General features: G+C 36.1%; 1 protein-coding gene across 4 annotated transcripts in view; it reads right to left on the reverse strand.

Moving 5' to 3' along the window:
• cdk14 (cyclin dependent kinase 14) overlaps window positions 1-18,784 on the reverse strand; it is a 160,778-nt gene that overhangs the window by 96,786 nt on the left and 45,208 nt on the right. For all 4 annotated transcript variants that reach the window (XM_056259470.1, XM_056259473.1, XM_056259472.1 and 1 more), the window contains 3 exons: window positions 8,927-9,172; window positions 2,350-2,444; window positions 614-693 (listed from right to left, as the gene is read on the reverse strand). In XM_056259470.1, coding sequence (XP_056115445.1) covers window positions 614-693; window positions 2,350-2,444; window positions 8,927-9,172 — 421 coding nt within the window. The remainder of the gene's footprint in view (window positions 1-613; window positions 694-2,349; window positions 2,445-8,926; window positions 9,173-18,784) is intronic.

The following is an 18,784-nucleotide window of genomic DNA, read 5'->3' on the forward strand; positions in this document are numbered from 1 at the left end:
AACAACTGATTTGTATATGAACATTTGAATTGCACATAAGGTAGTTTAATTTTTTTTTTTTTTTATTTTTTTTTTTTATAATTATTATGTCTCTTCCACAATTGGTTTTTGAAATATAAACATGTAAATGGTGGCTGTCATAAAAACTTGTTTTCCTGATTGATTTATTCAAACATAGTACATTCAATATTGAAGAACAGGTTGAATTAAAAATAATGAATATGTAATATAGTGCATATATTTATCAAAATGCTCATCTCTAGAATTATTTTTCTAGCTAACTATCAAGTTTATGGTCACTGAATGTCCAATTTGGTGGTCACTTTGAATTTCTTAATAAATTGACAGAATTTGAAAGCTGAGAATATGTTTCATATCAAAAGTAGAAAGATTATTGGATGGCAGGTTTTTAGAGCAAATAAGTTTTGTTCATGCATCAACTGAAAACAGCACAGATTAAAAGATCAATTCTGGGGATTTAAGAATTGATGCCGGTTCATCAAAATGAGAAATCGATATTTTCAACCCAGCCCTAAAAATGCTACTGTTTTTATTAGCGCCTCAAATGAGCTCCATGCATTATGAAGAGAAAGGTCGTGTCGTGTTCACTCACCCTCTCTGATCGCTGTGAAAGGAGTTCCCTCTTCCTCCTGCAGACGAATCACTTTCAACGCAACCAGCTTCCCGTTCACCCTGCAAACACACCACATGACATGTTTTACACTTCATATTCATCTGTATTACAGGACTGATCCATAAAAAAGAATGTATCGTATATTTGTTCCTATAGTTCAAACAGCACATCATAGGTTTGATTCCCAGGAAATGTGTGAATTGATAAAAAATATATATTTTATCCAAAGCGACTTACATAGCATTTTAAGGTATAAATTAATTAATTAATTTGTATGTATGTATTGTATATATATAAATATATAAATAATTAATTAATTAATACAGCAGAGTTAAACAGTATATTCAGGGTAAAAAAACCCCCCCAGAAATATACATAATATATTATAATTAAATTAGGGCTGTCAAACGATTAATCACGATTAATCGCATACAAAATAAAAGTTTGTGTTTACATAATATATGTGTGTGTACTGTGTATAATTATTTTGTATATAAATACACACATGTATATATTTAAGAAAAATATGTTATTTATATATAAAATGTTTATATTTATATAAAATATACATTATATATAGGCTACATTCAGTCTATATAAAGTATATACACATGCAAATATTTCTTAAATACACATGCATGTGTGGATATTTATGTATTAATAATTATTATACACAGTAAACACACATATATTATGTAAACACAAACTTTTATTTTGGATGCGATTAATCGCGATTAATCGTTTGACAGCCCTAAATTAAATACATAATAAATAAATATAATATACATTTAATTTACTCAACAACAAAAATACAAAAAAAAAATATTTGATTACTAATAAAGTTAATAAAGATTACAGAACCCAGAAAAATTGTAACGGACATCACAGAACTTTGGAAAAATAAAATAAAATAAAAGTTTAAAGGGAAAAAATGAAACTATTTTCATAAGGATCTATTATTGTTACATTTTTAATGAATTATTAAACTGTTACAGTTTTATGAATTCACTTGGTTAGCATGCTTTTTGAAGATTGCAATTTAACCCAGAAATACTGTATTCAAATGGAAAATAGAATGTTGTAAAAAAGAAAACATATTTCATTGGGCCCTATATGGGAAATGATTTTATCTCGTGTGAATTGACTGGATGGTGTAAATGTCTCTACTGTATATGACAGAATGTTGTTTAATAACAGAGATTGATGATGAATGAAAACTTTTGGTGTGGTTTGAAATAAAATGGAACACAAATTAAGACCAGGAACACAATTTACTGATTTACTGTTAAGTCAATGAAATGCAATTTAGAGGCAGTGGAGTGAATCTTAACACAGAGGTCAAGATGAGAAATAAATGAACTCCACCAATCAAAAGAACTTGCACACAATAGCATCATTACTATGAAAAACACTGCCAATAATGCACAATTCATTTCACGCTGGCTGAAATGTTATTTTCCAGATTTAAATTTATAAAAGTAATCATCAAGGAAAAACAAGCAGCGTTACACGCTCTCTGTCTGAAAGGATTTCATACAACATGTGCCATTTCATGCTCTGGAAGAAAAGCTCTCTCCGGCTCTCGGATTTTATTGCAGCAATATGAAAAATTATTTCATTCATATTATAATTATCTGCTGCCTTCTTTGCTCTCAGTTTTTTTACTAAACAGTGTGTCTGTATGGAAATGAGGTGCATGGTTGCACAGAACTCACTTGCTCTTCCCTTTGTATACGGTTGCGTAGGATCCCTCTCCGAGCTTTTCCAGCTTCTCGTAGGAATCTGCCTTCCCGAACTTTGGGCTTGTGGGCTGTAATAGAGACAGACGCAGTTAAAGTCGGCACGAAACGGAAGTTGCGATCATCTTTTTCCCCTATTGTGACATGTATCCAAGTTAAACTGCATCTCGAACAAGAAAAAATGTCGGGCGGGACTTGATTTTGTCCATTGGGAATTGATTGGATGGTTGTGGTTTGCTATTGGTGGATTGTCATGTGATTGACAGCTTGCCCCGCCCTCGCGCCAGTGAACACATCATCAGAGAAGAGATGTCGCTGTAAGAGGGAGGGGAAGTTATTTTGATAAAAGATTAAGAGGGTACATGAATTTAAAACAAAATGAATCATTACCCTGCGATATTCCATAAAAAATTCAAAATCTCTATTCTGATTTCATGGTGACTTTAATAGAGGATATTCTGTGATATTTGATCAGACCAGACCGCAGCAGATGTGAGGTCAGCCAGCGTATGGTCAGGTATTCTGGGTCAGATCCAGGATTTATACAGCAGGGATTTCCGGAAAGACACGTGTGTCCCCGTATTAATGACCCAGTGCTGTTTCAACTGGACGTGATTAATAGTTTCCTGTTCAACAGGAAATGTGGTCTGCAGGATTTTACTGTGAGCACTTTGGCAGTGACTGGAAGAACACAGGTGAACTGTGGTTACATTTACTAGAGTGAATCTCAAGGTAAAAACTCCACAAATTATTAGTGTGTGAAATCTGCAAACTTATCATGATTCATCAATAACTTTCTTACTAAAATTTATTCTAAATTCCCCCCCTCCCCAAAAAATAGGAATAACAAACTACATGTACGCAAAAATCACATTCTCTGGGTGTCCTTATAAGATCAAATGTTATACTTGAACATCTTAAATGTATACTGCAGTCAAACGTTTGGGATAAGTAATGTTAATGTTTTTAAAAGAAGTCTCTTATGCTCAACAAGGCTGCATTTTTTTGAACAAAAATGCAATACAAACTTTGAAATTACTCCAGACTTTAGTGTCACATGATCCTTCAGAAATCATTCTAATATGCTGATTTGCTGCATTTCTCATTATTATCAATGCTGAAAACAGTTGTGCTGCTTCATATTTTTGTGCAAAAGTGTATAAAAACACGCACACTTGATACACACAGTTTTACATGCATTAGTTTCTATACACACACAAACCTTTAGGACTATTGTGTCTAAAACATGTGACTTGGACACATTTGTAAGATTCATCTTATGATGCATCTAAAGAACGCTGACATTTCAACCCCCCACCAAAAAACACAAGTCCATAATTAAGTTTTTAGAATAAATATGCTAATATGAATGCAGATTAAAAAAAAAAAAAAATCTTTTCCAAGCAAAAACAGTAATATTTTACTTACATTAAAGGGTTAGTTCACCCAAAAATGAAAATTCTGACAGTAATTACTCACCCTCATGTTGTTCAAACCCCGTAAGACTTTCGTTCATCTTCAGAACACAAATTAAGATATTTTTGATTAAATCTGAGACCTGTCTCACTCCTCCATAGGCTTCTTAAGGGATCAAAACTGGCCGGCCCAAAAGTTATTAAAGATTCCCAGTAAATAAAAATGCTGATTAGGACAGAATGACTAGAATTCCCCATATTTGCACATAAATGCCGTTGCCATCTACACATGACACCGTTCCCAGATCAGATCTCAGTAGTACCTGCACCTGAATCCCGCCGCAGATCATTTACATGCTGTAGACTGCCAGTAGGGCGGAGATGAGCGGATATCTGTGAGAAATGGAGAGAGCCGGCACTCTGGGGACTGGAAACGGCGCTCAGGGCTCCTCAGGCTAAGCTTCCTGTCTATTATTTCAGCTAACGAACACTGCATGAACACTGCAATTAAACGTAATCACGAATCCTCAGAAGTCAGCAACAAAGCATTCATTTAATTTGATGACTTTTGTGAGCGTTTTCCATATTTCTCAGATCAGACGTGTTATTTTCTTCAAATTACAACAACGCAATCGCCATAGAACAAGCCATTCCCAGAAATCTCATCTCATTTGAGCACAAAACACTCTGAATGTTTCAATTTACTACAAAGGAGGAGCGAGCGACACTTCAAGCGTGTTTCATGATGAATAGTAAACAGATTTGCGAGACTGGAAAATGCGATTCATTTTTCAAGGGCACAACAAAAAGCTCAGATAGTGAGATAGTAACGCTGGGTTTCAGTGAGTGAAACGAGGAACGTCTGCATCACGCGAGTCATTCCTTCTGTGAAGCCCATGATGTATATCATATGTGGAAATACTGAATCAATAAATAAAGTAAACTACGTTTTATTAAATCAATTTATAGTTTTCTTTTCAAGCTATATTGATTATAGGCATTGTGACATCCATATCGCTTTAAATCCTAATCTTTCGCAAAAGTCAGTTCCTGAATGACATCATCCTACAGGAAGTGACATCACTTTTGTGGGAACTCAGCAGCATAAACATCTGGTTTTATTTTAACCCTCTGGGGACCAGAGTGTTTTTGGGGCCCTTGGGATGTTTTGACATGCACTGACATTTGTGCTTTTTTCAGTTATTTATAAACATGTTAATGGCAAAGGTGTAAATTCACTCTATATAGCACAGACGGGACTACCATGATAAGTGAGCAACATGTATGTACATGTTTGTATTTTTAATAGAATAATGTTTATGCGTGGTTATTGAAAAAAATAAAAATGAAAGTTGCTGAAATAAGACCACAAAACACATATTGATTATTTCTTCACAAGACTTTTGAAAATTGTATCACATAGCCTAGAATATTTGCTCCAAAACTATGTGAGAATCATCCTGACTGCTCATTCAGATAAGTCAATAAAGTCTTTTACATTTTTAATGACGTGTTTTGTTTGAGAAAGCTTTATGCAGGGGGCTTGATCTCTCATTAATATGTGTGGCATTTCACACCTGAGAAAGACAAAGACCCTCCCCATAATGGCCCTATTAGGTGCTATCAGGCCATATCCTTACAGAAGCCTTGCACAAAGAATGAGGAGATTTAAAAAAGAATGGCTTTTAGATTGTTTGGATTTATATAAGGAAAATACTGGGTGCATACGTCTGGACACTTCTATCACACACCCTTCACCATATAGACATGGTTTTATTTCAGTTCAAAGTTCAAAGTTAGAGTTGGAAACATCTTGAAAAGAAAAAATAGTCTTTTTCCATAAATGTCTTAGTTTGATCATACATATTTCAAAGTTGAGGATTCATTATTTTGATATAGCTTGCATTGGAACAAACATCTTAGTTGATTAGTTTATTGACAAAACATAAGCTTATTTGATGTCTTTATTTTGAAGCTTATTTGATTTGAAAAACTTTATCCAAAACTAGTCAAAGAAATGTTCTTTTATTTCGTCTGTAACAGTGCGTATCTGTGCGTTCATTCATTCATTCACACACACACACACACACACACACACACACACACACACACACACACACACACACACACACACACACACACACACACACACACACACACACACACACACACACACACACACACACACACACACACACACACACACACACACACACACACACACACACACACAGAGAGAGAAACATAATTCACATTTAAACAGTAGGATATGCTATTTGTCCGTTTACAGACACTAACGTTATTCTATATCGCGATTAGAACAAAGCACAAAACACTTTCACTTCTCAGCTCAATCTGTTGTTCCTCCTCGAAGTGAAACCAGTGGTAAATGTCCCGGGATTATTCCTCATAGCCGCGCAAGACGAATCTTAATCTGACTAAAAAATATTGTGTGTTTACAGCATTTGTCTGGGGGCGTTTATCTATTTTGCAAATGGCCTCAACACATTATCTTATGAATAGCGCGCTCTGCGAGTGGGTGTGAACAAATTAACGATAATGAGCTGAGACAGGAGAAACTGTACTTCTCTTTAGTTTTTGACAGATTACATTGCAGGAGAATATTTGTTTTAAATGTGAATTGTTTTATTTAAAAGTAGAAATTTAAAGCGTTTTTTAGACGTATGTTTCATGTTTGTGTGATAAGTATTAGCGGAGTTTCCGTTCATTTTCCAGACATGTTTCAGAAAGATTTTTGCGGAGACAGAGTGAGCTGAAAGCGCACCCTGTTTATTTTATTTATTTAAAAAAAAGCACAAGGTTTTGATGTTAATGTGAGTGTACACAAAAAAAGAAGACCCTCTATAGTTTATAATCATGTATTGATTTTATTTATATGACCATAAATGACGGAGTATTTTAAGTCTATGTTGCTGCTATGTGAAAAAAAAAACAGCAAAACGCGCGGGCGCGTTCTTGGTCCCCAGAGGGTTAAAGACATTGTTAAAATAGTCCAAGTGACTACAGTGGCTCAATCTTAAGTTTATCAAGCGACGAGAATAATTTTTGTGCGCAAAAAACAAACAAAAATAACGACTTTATTCAACTACTCATTTCCTTCTCTGTGGGCCTCGAGTGAGCTCACGTAGTGTAACAGCGCAGCGCTTCTGTGTTGTACGTCACACGTAGGCTCACTATTGGCCGACGCTGGTCATGTGTGTGATGCGTGTGACGTACAACACAGAAGCGCTGCGCTGTTACACTACGTGAAATGTTGAGCCCCACAGAGAAGGAAATGATTAGTGGAATAAAGTCGTTATTTTTGTTTGTTTTTTGCGCACAAAAAGTATTCTCGTCGCTTGATAAACTTAAGATTGAGCCACTGTAGTCACTTGGACTATTTTAACGATGTCTTTAATAACTTTTGGGCCGGCCAGTTTCGATCCCTTAAGAAGCCTATGGAGGAGTGATCCAGCTCTCAGATTTCATCAAGAATATCTTAATTTGTGTTCCGAAGATGAACGAAAGTCTTACGGGGTTTGAACAACATGAGGGCGAGTAATTACTGTCAGAATTTTCATTTTTGGGTGAACTATCCCTTTAAAGAGAATGCAACTCAAAAAAAAAAATGTCTTTTCCAAACCAATACAGTAATATTTTACTTTCATTAAAGCAAATGCAACTCAAAAAAACATCTCTTTTCCAAACCAATACAGTAATATTGTACTTGCATTAACGAGAATGCAACTCTAAAGTCCTGAAGAGCAAAGCACACGGCACTAATTCTCCTGAAATGCAGCGTTTCTTCAGTAATCAGGTTTGCAGCCTGACACCGATCTGCAGCAGCGAGTCACTTATTGCGATTGGTGTGAAAGATTACCGGACTGTTCCCGGATAACCGCTTGCTCAGATGCGCCTGTAACCGCAAACCCTGCAGCCTTTTATCAACACCAGACACCAGCTGTCTCTTAGAGACCAGCGGCCACCATACGGCCAGATCACGACACGCTTTCAGTGAACACATCCGCTCTCCAATCCATCAGCTTCGCTTTACAGCGCTGGTATTACCTTAGCGGGTCTTTATGATAGTGATTAAGGTGTTGGGAGTGCAGGGACCCCGTGGAGAACAGGTTTTAGTGGATTTTCTAAATAAGAAGGTCTGTAGCAGAATAATGAGAAGGGTGTTATGGGAAAGAGGTCACACTCACTCTCTCCACTCCTTCTGTCAGGCTTACGCTCATCCATTTTTCATTGGTGTGAATCAGCAAGCAAATGTGCTCGCTAGCTGCATTCTTCAAACCCTCCAACCTTTAGTTTTCCGTCTCAGGTCAATCCGGTCTCGCTTAGGGAATTATACACTATAAAAATCAACTCGTCTTTTCTAAATTAAATTGCAATAAATATAATAATCATACAAAATGCTGTATGTCAGGGTTTAACAAAGTGAGTTAATGAAAATAGTGTAAAATAAAATCATAATGCAATATTAAAATATTTTTTAAATAAATTTTTTTTGAATTAATAAAATAAATAATTGTAAAATAAACTAATCTAAATAAAAACCCTTACTAAATATGAATAAAATCATAATGTAAAAAAAAAAAAAAAAAAAAAAAAAAAAAAAAACACTTACCAAAAAGGAATGAAATCATTAAAAATTAACATTAAAATAAATAAATTTAAAGTAAAACCCTCACTAAAAAAGTAAAAATGTACCGTGAAATTTAAATAATTTTAAAAGAAAAAAATCTAAATAAAACACTTAAATCAATTAAAATATAAATAAATAAAAAATAATTAAATATTTTATTTGTATACCTGCATGTCATGTGACCACTGACTGCCTTTTTTTTTTTTTATATTAACTTTAACCCTCTGGGAGACTTCAAGTAGAAATTTTTAGCTCAAAGGGGCTTGGCTGGGGAAAAAAATTGGTAATCCCTGTTGTATGTGATAAAAATTTCTACAATCAAAACACATTTCAAACCTCACATAAAGGTTTATAAATGGGGCTTATCAAGGACAATCATGATCTGTTAGCAATGTCAAATTAGGCATGAATTTGCTCATTCCGTCATAAACTTTAATAAGCACAAATAAGACATAAATTATGGAAGAAAACACACTCAGACACTCACAGAACTAGGACTGGAGTGACGGCGTAGTTTTGGAGACTCTTTCCCAGAGGAGGAGCTTTTGGAGGTGATGCAGGCATTGTTCTCTGAGTGGACCCGCTTCACCTGACTCGCCGGTTTCTCGAAGGCATCGAACCCGCTCTGCGTCCGCTGCACTCGCACCTTCTTGTCTTCAGGAATGGTGTCCAGGGGTTTGATGACTGAGTCGGATCCCTGGCAGCTGCGAGTGGACATCTTGGTGACACATATCTGAGAAGAAGCGGAGAAGAACGTCTTAGACATCAGCACTTAAACACTGAAAAAAACGCATCATTTTTCAGGAGAAATATCCTTAAAACAGGATACATTTACTTGAAAGCAAAACTGTGTAAGAAAAGATAGCTATTGTCTCCTAAAAGAAAGAATTGATTCTGAACTGCCTGAAACGGGTCGTCAGCAATTCCATCTCACTTCCTGCTACACACCTACGAAACAATGTAACAAATGTGCATAATGCCAGTGTATGGTCTTCATTGGCTGCCTGTGAACGTATTCTTTGACCCCCTCTCAAACACTGTAGTTGTAGCGGAGACTTGGAAGAGTTTGGTTCGTGTTGTCAACAAGAAGTAGCTGTTTTCAGCCCTGCAATTCCACTTTGCATGCACTTCTAAAGGATGAAGACTTGCGCTGGATTTGTGTCTCACTGTGTATCAAGTGCTGAGGAAGCCTCCGGAGCTGAAATTCAGATATGATAAAAGGTGTTTCGTTTCTGACAAGCGCTGTATGCGGTAGACCAATCACAACAGACTGAGCCATCTGATCAATCAGAGCAAAGTAAACCAATCACAACAGACTGAGCCTTCTGACCAATCAGAGCAGAGTAAACCAATCACAACAGACAGAGCCATCTGATCAATCAGAGCAGAGTAAACCAATCACAACAGACTGAGCCTTCTGACCAATCAGAGCAGAGTAAACCAATCACAACAGACTGAGCCTTCTGACCAATCAGAGCGGAGTAAACCAATCACAACAGACTGAGCCTTCTGACCAATCAGAGCAGAGTGGACCAATCACAACAGACAGACCCATCTGACCAATCAGAGCAGAGTGGACCAATCACAACAGACTGAGCCATCTGACCAATCAGAGCAGAGTAAACCAATCACAACAGACTGAGCCTTCTGACCAATCAGAGCAGAGTAAACCAATCACAACAGACTGAGCCTTCTGACCAATCAGAGCAGAGTGGACCAATCACAACAGACAGAGCCATCTGACCAATCAGAGCAGAGTGGACCAATCACAACAGAATGAGCCATCTGACCAATCAGAGCAGAGTGGACCAATCACAACAGACTGAGCCATCTGACCAATCAGAGCAGAGTGGACCAATCACAACAGACCGAGCCATCTGACCAATCAGAGCAGAGTGGACCAATCACAACAGACCGGGCCATCTGACCAATCAGAGCAGAGTACACCAATCACAAGCTAACATAAACCTAACCAAATTTAGTGAGTTCTATGATAAAAAAAAACGACAACAACAACAACAATCAAAAAAACTTTCGACAATGTGGTAAGAAAAAATAATCTTGCACAATTTTGTAGTAAAAGTAACGTAAATCTCATTTTAAGCATCTTTGTATTTTTGTATTGTTTTCTTTTTGTATTGTTGTTTGTGAAAGAGTGGTCAGAATGATTTTCACTTCATTTTGAAGTAAAAATTCTAGCCTACAAGAATAGTAACTCAAAAGTCTTGTGGACAACTAGGTGTTAAATGGCCTTATTGCGGTGACATTTTTTTCCCCAAAACGTACTAACCACGCATAATATTTTTTTTCTATAAAATGCAAACATGTACATCCATTTTGCTCACATATTATTGTAGCAGAGTTTGTGCTGAATACAGCAAATTTATATGTTGGCAAATGGTATGTATGTTTTAAGTAGCTGAAATAAGCACAAATGTCAGGGCATGTCAAAACATCTCAAGGACCTCAAAAACACCTCAGACCCCAGAGGGTTAAGGCAGGACACCAGTTATATGGTAAAAACAATCATCGATATCACAATACTTCTCCAGTTGATTGATTGCAGTAAGAATTGCAAGCATTTTTTGCATTACAAGTTTTCTGAAATGTTATGTTTACTTATGCAAACGATGCATTAAAAATATGCAATTATATTGTATTTATTTCCAGAACAGAAATGAATAAACATTGAATAATGCCAGATTCAAAATTATTGTTTGATTTTGTTCAACATCTTGAGAGTTAAAGTTTTTTACAGAGGGGATTGTGATCTCTCTTTTTATCACACCGTTTTTATCAATCAGAAAATACTGTCAACAGCCAGAAAACAAATACATTTTCATCATGTTTTTAGGAATACAATTTTACGTAAATCAGGCGAATGATGTATGAACAAACCTTCAGAATATGGATATGAATAACTGCACAGTTTAGTGTATGTAAAGCTGCTGAAGTGGAGATTTCTGAAAAAACTCAGCCTTTAAAGACAGGCTTAGGCTACGTATCGTCTTTGAAATCTACAGACGCAAAGTGCAATAAAATAAACACTAATATGTAGTTTAGATGTTTTCTTTCCACTAGTCTGAAGCAAAATAGACCAAACCTTAAAAATGACCAGTGCATGGAATAAAACACATTTTTGACCTGTAGTGCTTCGCCTTAAATGAAAAAACATGATAAAAATACTTCAAATAAGAACAAGAAAATATCGTTTGCAGTGAAGACAAATGCATGCCGGTAAAGGGTTCGACAAAAGTGAATGTCCATGTTCATACAAATCTACAAGCCAGTCTCCTGTTGCTTTTCTTCAAAGTTGTTTAGTGCGGTGCGCATTCCCTGCAAGGGTCGGACTTTCATCTCTACCTCTGTGAGTTCAGACATCGATCCAGCGTTCTCTCAGCTACTGTATTACAGCCGACGGTACATCTCTATCACACACACACACACACACGAGCATTAATCTAAACAGTGCGTACCTACCGGCCACTCCATTGCCGCTCGGACTGTCAGCACCACAAAAGGCCCAGACGAGCATGTCATGTAAGCGCGGCCCCTCAGATTAAAAATTTACCGGCCTTTCAGAGGCAAAACATCCCAGTGAACCGCCTCTAATGACCTAAATATTCAGTGTCCAGGCTGAGTCACTGGTTCGCTTACATGGGCCGGGTTTCACCAAACCGCCTTCAGCTTCTCTGGTTGGTTCGAGAGCCATTACATGTAAAACGTCAATTCATCGATGTTCCTTTATTGCCCAACTAACACTAACAGTAACCGCAGTGAAGTAAATGTGAGCTGTGTTGCTAGGGACAGATTTCTGTGTTATCTAGGCATATCATATGCCTTATGAAGGTCGTGAGGCCGAAACGTGGCTAATAAAATTTTGATACTCATTTGGAAGTATTGATAGTGTGCGGGAGTTCTTGTTTTTTTACCTACGTTTTTCCCACGCACCTGTCGCCTGCAGGTGTGCGATGGTGATGGCCAATGGATAGTGTTATAGGCAGAAATAAACTGGCAAGAAATCAAGAATTTAGTCAAATGAATATAGATAGATAGATAGATAGATAGATAGATAGATAGATAGATAGATAGATAGATAGATAGATAGATAGATAGATAGATAGATAGATAGATAGATAGATAGATAGATAGATAGATAGATAGATAGATAGATAGATAGATAGATAGATAGATAGATAGATAGATAGATAGATAGATAGATAGATAGATAGATAGATAGATAGATAGATAGATAGATAGACAAGAGTATTCAGTATGTTTAAATGTATCAAGTTATAAAAAATACAACAAAACAATATTGTAATAAAGAGTTTGAATTGCGTGGCAAAGAAAAGCTGACTCTTCAGATTGAAGCTGTTTAACTGTTAAACAGAAACTGAAGTGAAATGTCATGCAGTCGCTCGAGCTAAATGGCATTTTTCTCTTCCTGACATGCCAGCATTTGCAACATGAACATGTAAGTGACCTTTTTAAAAGTGAGCAGAAACAGGGGCTTTGCAGTGGTGTGAGACAGACCTGAACCACCAGTCGTCTGTCCGTCAGCAATCTCTCGGTCTCTTTATTCTGCTCCAGACAGACTCCGCTGTCAATCATGAAGAAGATGTAAACGTTCTGCGAGCAGCTGCCGCGAGCGGCTTATTGTTCTAGACGTGCTCAAGCAACAATGAGCTCTAATTGAGTCTCAATCACTGCCGGTCGTTTGTGCGCTTACAAACGCACGTCAAGATCCTTAACATCATGACACTTGTCATGTAAAACTGCAGCTGTTTTCTCATTTCAGGTATAATTCCCAGCGCAACGTTCATAAAAACAGAACTGCATGACGACGAGGGGTTTAGCTCTGTAAGAAACAACATTTTCTCTTTCCTCAAATGTGTTTGACATAAACTGGACATTTATTTAGTACCATCCTTCCAGATGAAGCGGTTTGACATAACAGACATTTACAGAGATTCTACAAGAATAAATAACTGAATTTACAGAAATAGAAATTCATAATATGTGTCTTCCGTGAGTATCAGTGACTGTTTGTATCTTTTGTGATGGTGTAAGTCAGTGGACTTTCCCACTATTCTTGACAAATAAATACATAAGAAAAATAAACAAATAAATCAGAAAATAAAAAATACAAAAGCATTTAGAAAAATAAAATCTAATGTAAATAAAATAAAATAAAAATAGACCAAGAAACAAATAAGTTGATAAATAAATAAATATGAAAAATAAATACAATTAAAACGTAAATAAATAAATTAAATACACAAATAAGAAAAATATTTTATATATATATATATATATATATATATATATATATATATATATATATATATGTGTGTGTGTGTGTGTATATATGTGCAAATAAATAAATTAGAAAATTAACAAATAAATCAGAAAATAAATAAATTAGAAAAATAAATAAAAAGAATTTAAAAAATAAAAAAGATTTAGAAAAATAAATAAATCAAACATAAATAAACAATAAATTAAAAGAATAATAATAAAGAAGCAAATAGATCAACAAACAAATAAGTTAATAAATAAACAAATAAGAAAAATAAATAAAAAATGCAAATAAATACATAAAAATTATATAGGCCTACCTACATATATATATATACAAATTAGAAATAAATAATTAATGAAGTAATTGGAAAATAAATAAGAAAAATAAACAAATAAAACGGGATAGTTCACTTTGAAATTTTTTTTTGATATGTTTTAGCTTACCTCAAGGGCATCCAAGATGTAGGTGTCTTTGTTTCCGCAGTAGTTTCAATTTTGATATTTTTAGGTCAAACCGTTCTTGTCTGTCAGTCATATAATGCAGGTCTATGGTCACCACCTCAAAGAGCATGCACAGAAAAGTCCAAATTAAACATGATTTAATGACTCGTAAATGTAAGTACACATTGATGGCCTAAGACACGAAACGAGCGGTTTGTGTGAGAAAACGAACAGTATTTATATCGTTTTTACTTCAAGAATATTTTTCTTGATATTTTTAATCAAGAAACTTCACTGCCGTACCATGAGAGCAGCAGGCGTAATGATATGACGCAGCGCCTGAAAATAAGCTACCTTCCGTCAACACAACGGAACTATTTTCAGGCGCTGCGTCATATCATTACGCCTGCTGCACTCATGGTAAGGCAGTAAAGTTTCTTGATTATTACGCAGGAATGAGAGTATAGTTCCTAGCCATATCAGCCTAGAAAATCACAACTTTACATTTTCCATCGGTCTTAGTGCACGATGTAACTACAGAAGAGTCAAGTTTTAAATAGGAAAAATATCGAAACTCTTTGGTCATTTTTTTTTTTAGAAATGCTAATGGTCTTGTCCACTTCAATGATGTATGCTAAGCTATGCTAAAAGTGGTACCGCCAGAACCGGAGATCGGCTGAATGGATTCAAAAACAGTAAAACTCAACAGTTTAACTCTGGGGGAGTTGTAAAATGAGCCTATTTCCAAAAAAAGTGGAGTATCCCTTTAAGGGTGCTTTTGAAACCCTGGCATGGTGGCAGCAATTAATCAGTAAACTAACCCAGACTCAACATTTACCTTCCAATGTACAACCAACACGGACTGATTTACTGCAGCATCTTCAGCACGCGTGACTGCATGTGGGATCTCAGAGCACTTAATGGAAACCGCAAGCTGGATATCAATGCTCAGTTATTTGTTACTGCCAAAAAAACACAAAGACACTGTGTTGTTTTTCACTGTTAGCTCCACATCGAACACCTAAAGCTCCTGTAACTAAAGCGCCGCGGCAGACACTAATGTGCTTGGAGTTTGTGTTTAATAGTCTAAGTAGCGCTCCGACATCAATATCTGACTTGACTATCTCTCCATCAAAGCTTCATCTGGAAGACGGCAGCATTCTGCCATCACAAACGCATCAGGAGCGCTTTGAAACAAACCTTCTCGCACGAGGACTGGCTTTCATGTGCCAGACGCCACATTACTATTTTACGGCTGAACGGGTGGGATGCGCTCAGATTCACGGGACACAGCATTCATGAATCATAAAGAGGTCACGAGCACGTCTGATGCTCTCAGCCACGCATGGCACAGAAGAACCGTACAGAAAGATGCACAAACACACTTCACAATCAGAAAATAAAATATAAGATAAAGTTAATAGGATTAAACAGGATAAAACATGAAAATAAATAGGATTAAAAAAGGATAAAACAAGATAAAATTAAGATTACATAAATAGAAATAAAATAGGATTAAATAAGATAAGATCAAATAAATAAGATTAAATAAATAAATAAGATTAAATAATTCGGATAAAATAAGATTAATTAAAAAGTATAAATAAGGTTAAATAAATAAAAAAGATAAAATAATACAATAAATAGAATTAAAGAAGATAAAATAAGAGTAAATAAGATTACATGTATAAAAAATGAATGAAGATAAAATAATACGATTAAGATAAAATAAAAAAGAATAAATAAGATTACAGAAATAATTTGGATTAAGATTAAATAAAGAAATAATAAAAAAATTAATAAAGAAATTAAGTAAGACCAAACAAACAACTAAATAAGATATTTATTTTATGGTATTTAGTTTATGTTATTTATTGTTATAAATAAATAAATCTGAACTCCTTTGATATTAGGGGCCACTCGGATCATTTATGCGCCACATGCTTCATGTTTCGACAGAATATATAACCGGTCTGATCTGTAAATCATTTACAGTGCTGGAACGAATGGAGTTGTATGATTTAAATGAACACGCTGAGCTGTAATGTAATGTATCGGCGAGTGTGTGCGGTTTGTCATGGCAGAGGTAGCCGATGGCGTTATTCAGGGCGGCTGTCTGCAAAATAGATGACATTGACTCCAGCAAAAGGGCTAAAACCTCTAAAGCTGAGAAACAATCCTTCATATTTAAGAATCCATTGGGAAAACACTCCCTGATTACAGTAAAGAGTAAAGAGGAAATCCAAACCAAACAAGCCATGTAGATAGGAAGTTTGATAATGTTCTAGTTCGCTAGTATAGAAGTTTAGGGCTGGACGGTGTAGCGAAAACATTATATCTCTGTGTTTTTAAGCTTTTTGACGATATTCAGCGAGAAAAAAAGAATCCGAAGGCTTTCCAGTTCATAATCTCAGAATCAGTGAATGATGAATGAATATCTCAATGACATCAGAGAATTACAGGTTAGTTTAGAGGAAAAGACTGAGATCTGTAACTGGGGTGTATGGTCACTACTGTAAGACTGGAAAACTGGAAACTGGGTGAAGAGATAGACCACTGGTCTATGAGACAAAGGACCTTGGCAAATTAACATTTGAACTCTCACACACACACACACACACTTCTTCCCCGCATCCCCCACTCTCGCAGTGACACATAAAAACTCACATAAGAATATCTATGGTTTGATGTGAATGATTGATTATCATTGAGTATTATGTTTGGTATCATTTGAAATGTCTCAGGAATGAGTGGTACAAATGTCTCATTCCCAAAGTATAAAACAAAAGGTAATAAGGTTTTTTAGAAGTTTAGAGAAAACACAAAGAAAGGTGGACAAATGGCCTTTCTCCCCTACCCCCAAAATAAGGTGTAACCTGAATGCAAATTACCATTGAAAAGAAGTTCTGGCTATTTAATGGAATGCAGCAAGGAATCGTGGCTTTTTCTGTATTTCAGATAGCCCATGAGGACTAGCTCATGTTGTTCATGTTGGGTTTGCATCTATTTCTCTAATCCTAAAACATTTGATGATTTGCATTGATTATCTTTCAATTGATTATGGAATTGTTATAATACATTTACCTGACATAATAAATTGTTATATTGATTATTCTAACAGACTTTGACTTTATTTTCATTGGAGTTAAAAGGAATAGTCAAACATTAACGTATATTTAAAGATGCACAGATATCATTGAAAAACACTTTCATTTTATGGAGTCAGATGAAACGAGTTAATACATAAAACAAAATGTATTGCATTTAATTAAAAATCCCTTTGCCATTGGAAGAGACGGAACGCGCATGCGACCTTCACCTCTAATCGATACCGCCATTGGATCGAATAAGACGGACTTACACTACTCATGCTAGTTATGCAGTTTGCTTACTGTGCACAATACCTACAACAACGAATTTCAACATGTCCTTGTTGACTCATTATTGATTGGATTGACAAGATATTCTTTACAGAAAAAGAGACATAAAAAAATGAAATGCTCATTAATGAACACAACATGACTTATTGAACGGACTGCAGCCTTACTGTCAATCTCAAATCAAATTTACTGTCTACTCTGATGAAAGTTTGCTCAGTTACTGATCCAAACCTCTGCTGAATGAAAACTATAATCTTAGCTATGACGAATAAAAATGAACAGAAGGCTGAAACACCCGTGTTCTCCTCAGCTGTCACACACCATCACATATATCATACATGAGCGGGCAACAGATAGAGACGCAAGTGAGCTGCATTTCACAACATTCAGTCGGAAGCGAGAGAAAAGACTTAAAGGGAGAGCTGATGGACCCCATTGACTTCCATAGTTCCCCCTAGCCTGACTTCGTCATACTCATATTCTAGTCAGAATGTGAGTCTGATACTTCTCCATAGGGCTTTGATTATGAGGCGTGTCTTAACCGAACCAGGAAAAAAATTGGATAGACCTACAACCAATCAGAGCAACGCAGTAAGTGACGTATGTTGAGCTACGCATAGTTTCAACAGAACTCAACTGCACGCATGCTGGAAGAAGTAGAAAAATAATGAGTGTTGCTTCTTTTACTTGGTCCTCAATGAGTGCGACCTCCATTGCGTCCCAGCTGATAAACTAAACTTTTGCCGAATCCCGTAGGAAGGACGGCAAACACATCTTTCCGATCGACAAATGCCTTGATTGCAGTTCTCTGTTCGTCTTTTAAAATGAATGCGCTGTCGATTTCTTTTACAACAGACGCGATAGCGGGATCTCTACATCTCAATTCTCCAGCTGCAGTCATCTCTGAGGGAAACCAGTTCAACCCAAGCGCTCTTTGATAACGTGATGATGACGTAACTGCAGATCATCTGTCCATCATCATATAAAGCCCGCCCTGGCAATTTGATTGGCCCGACGATTTCTGAACCGATCGTAATTACTCCTCAATGGATCGAGTCCAGACCGAACTTCCCGACCAAAAAATGTTGTGGGCGGGGTTCAGGCTGGCATCCAGGCTACCTTCCCCCCATACTATGGAAGTCAATGTGGTCCATCAACTGTTTGGTAACCAACATTCTTCAAAATATCTTCTTTTGTGTTCAACAGAAGAAAGAAACTCA

Source organism: Rhinichthys klamathensis, unplaced genomic scaffold (genome assembly GCF_029890125.1).
Source record: "Rhinichthys klamathensis goyatoka isolate OS25496 unplaced genomic scaffold, OSU_Roscu_1.1 h1tg000168l_1, whole genome shotgun sequence".
NCBI classification, from domain to species: Eukaryota; Metazoa; Chordata; class Actinopteri; order Cypriniformes; family Leuciscidae; genus Rhinichthys; species Rhinichthys klamathensis.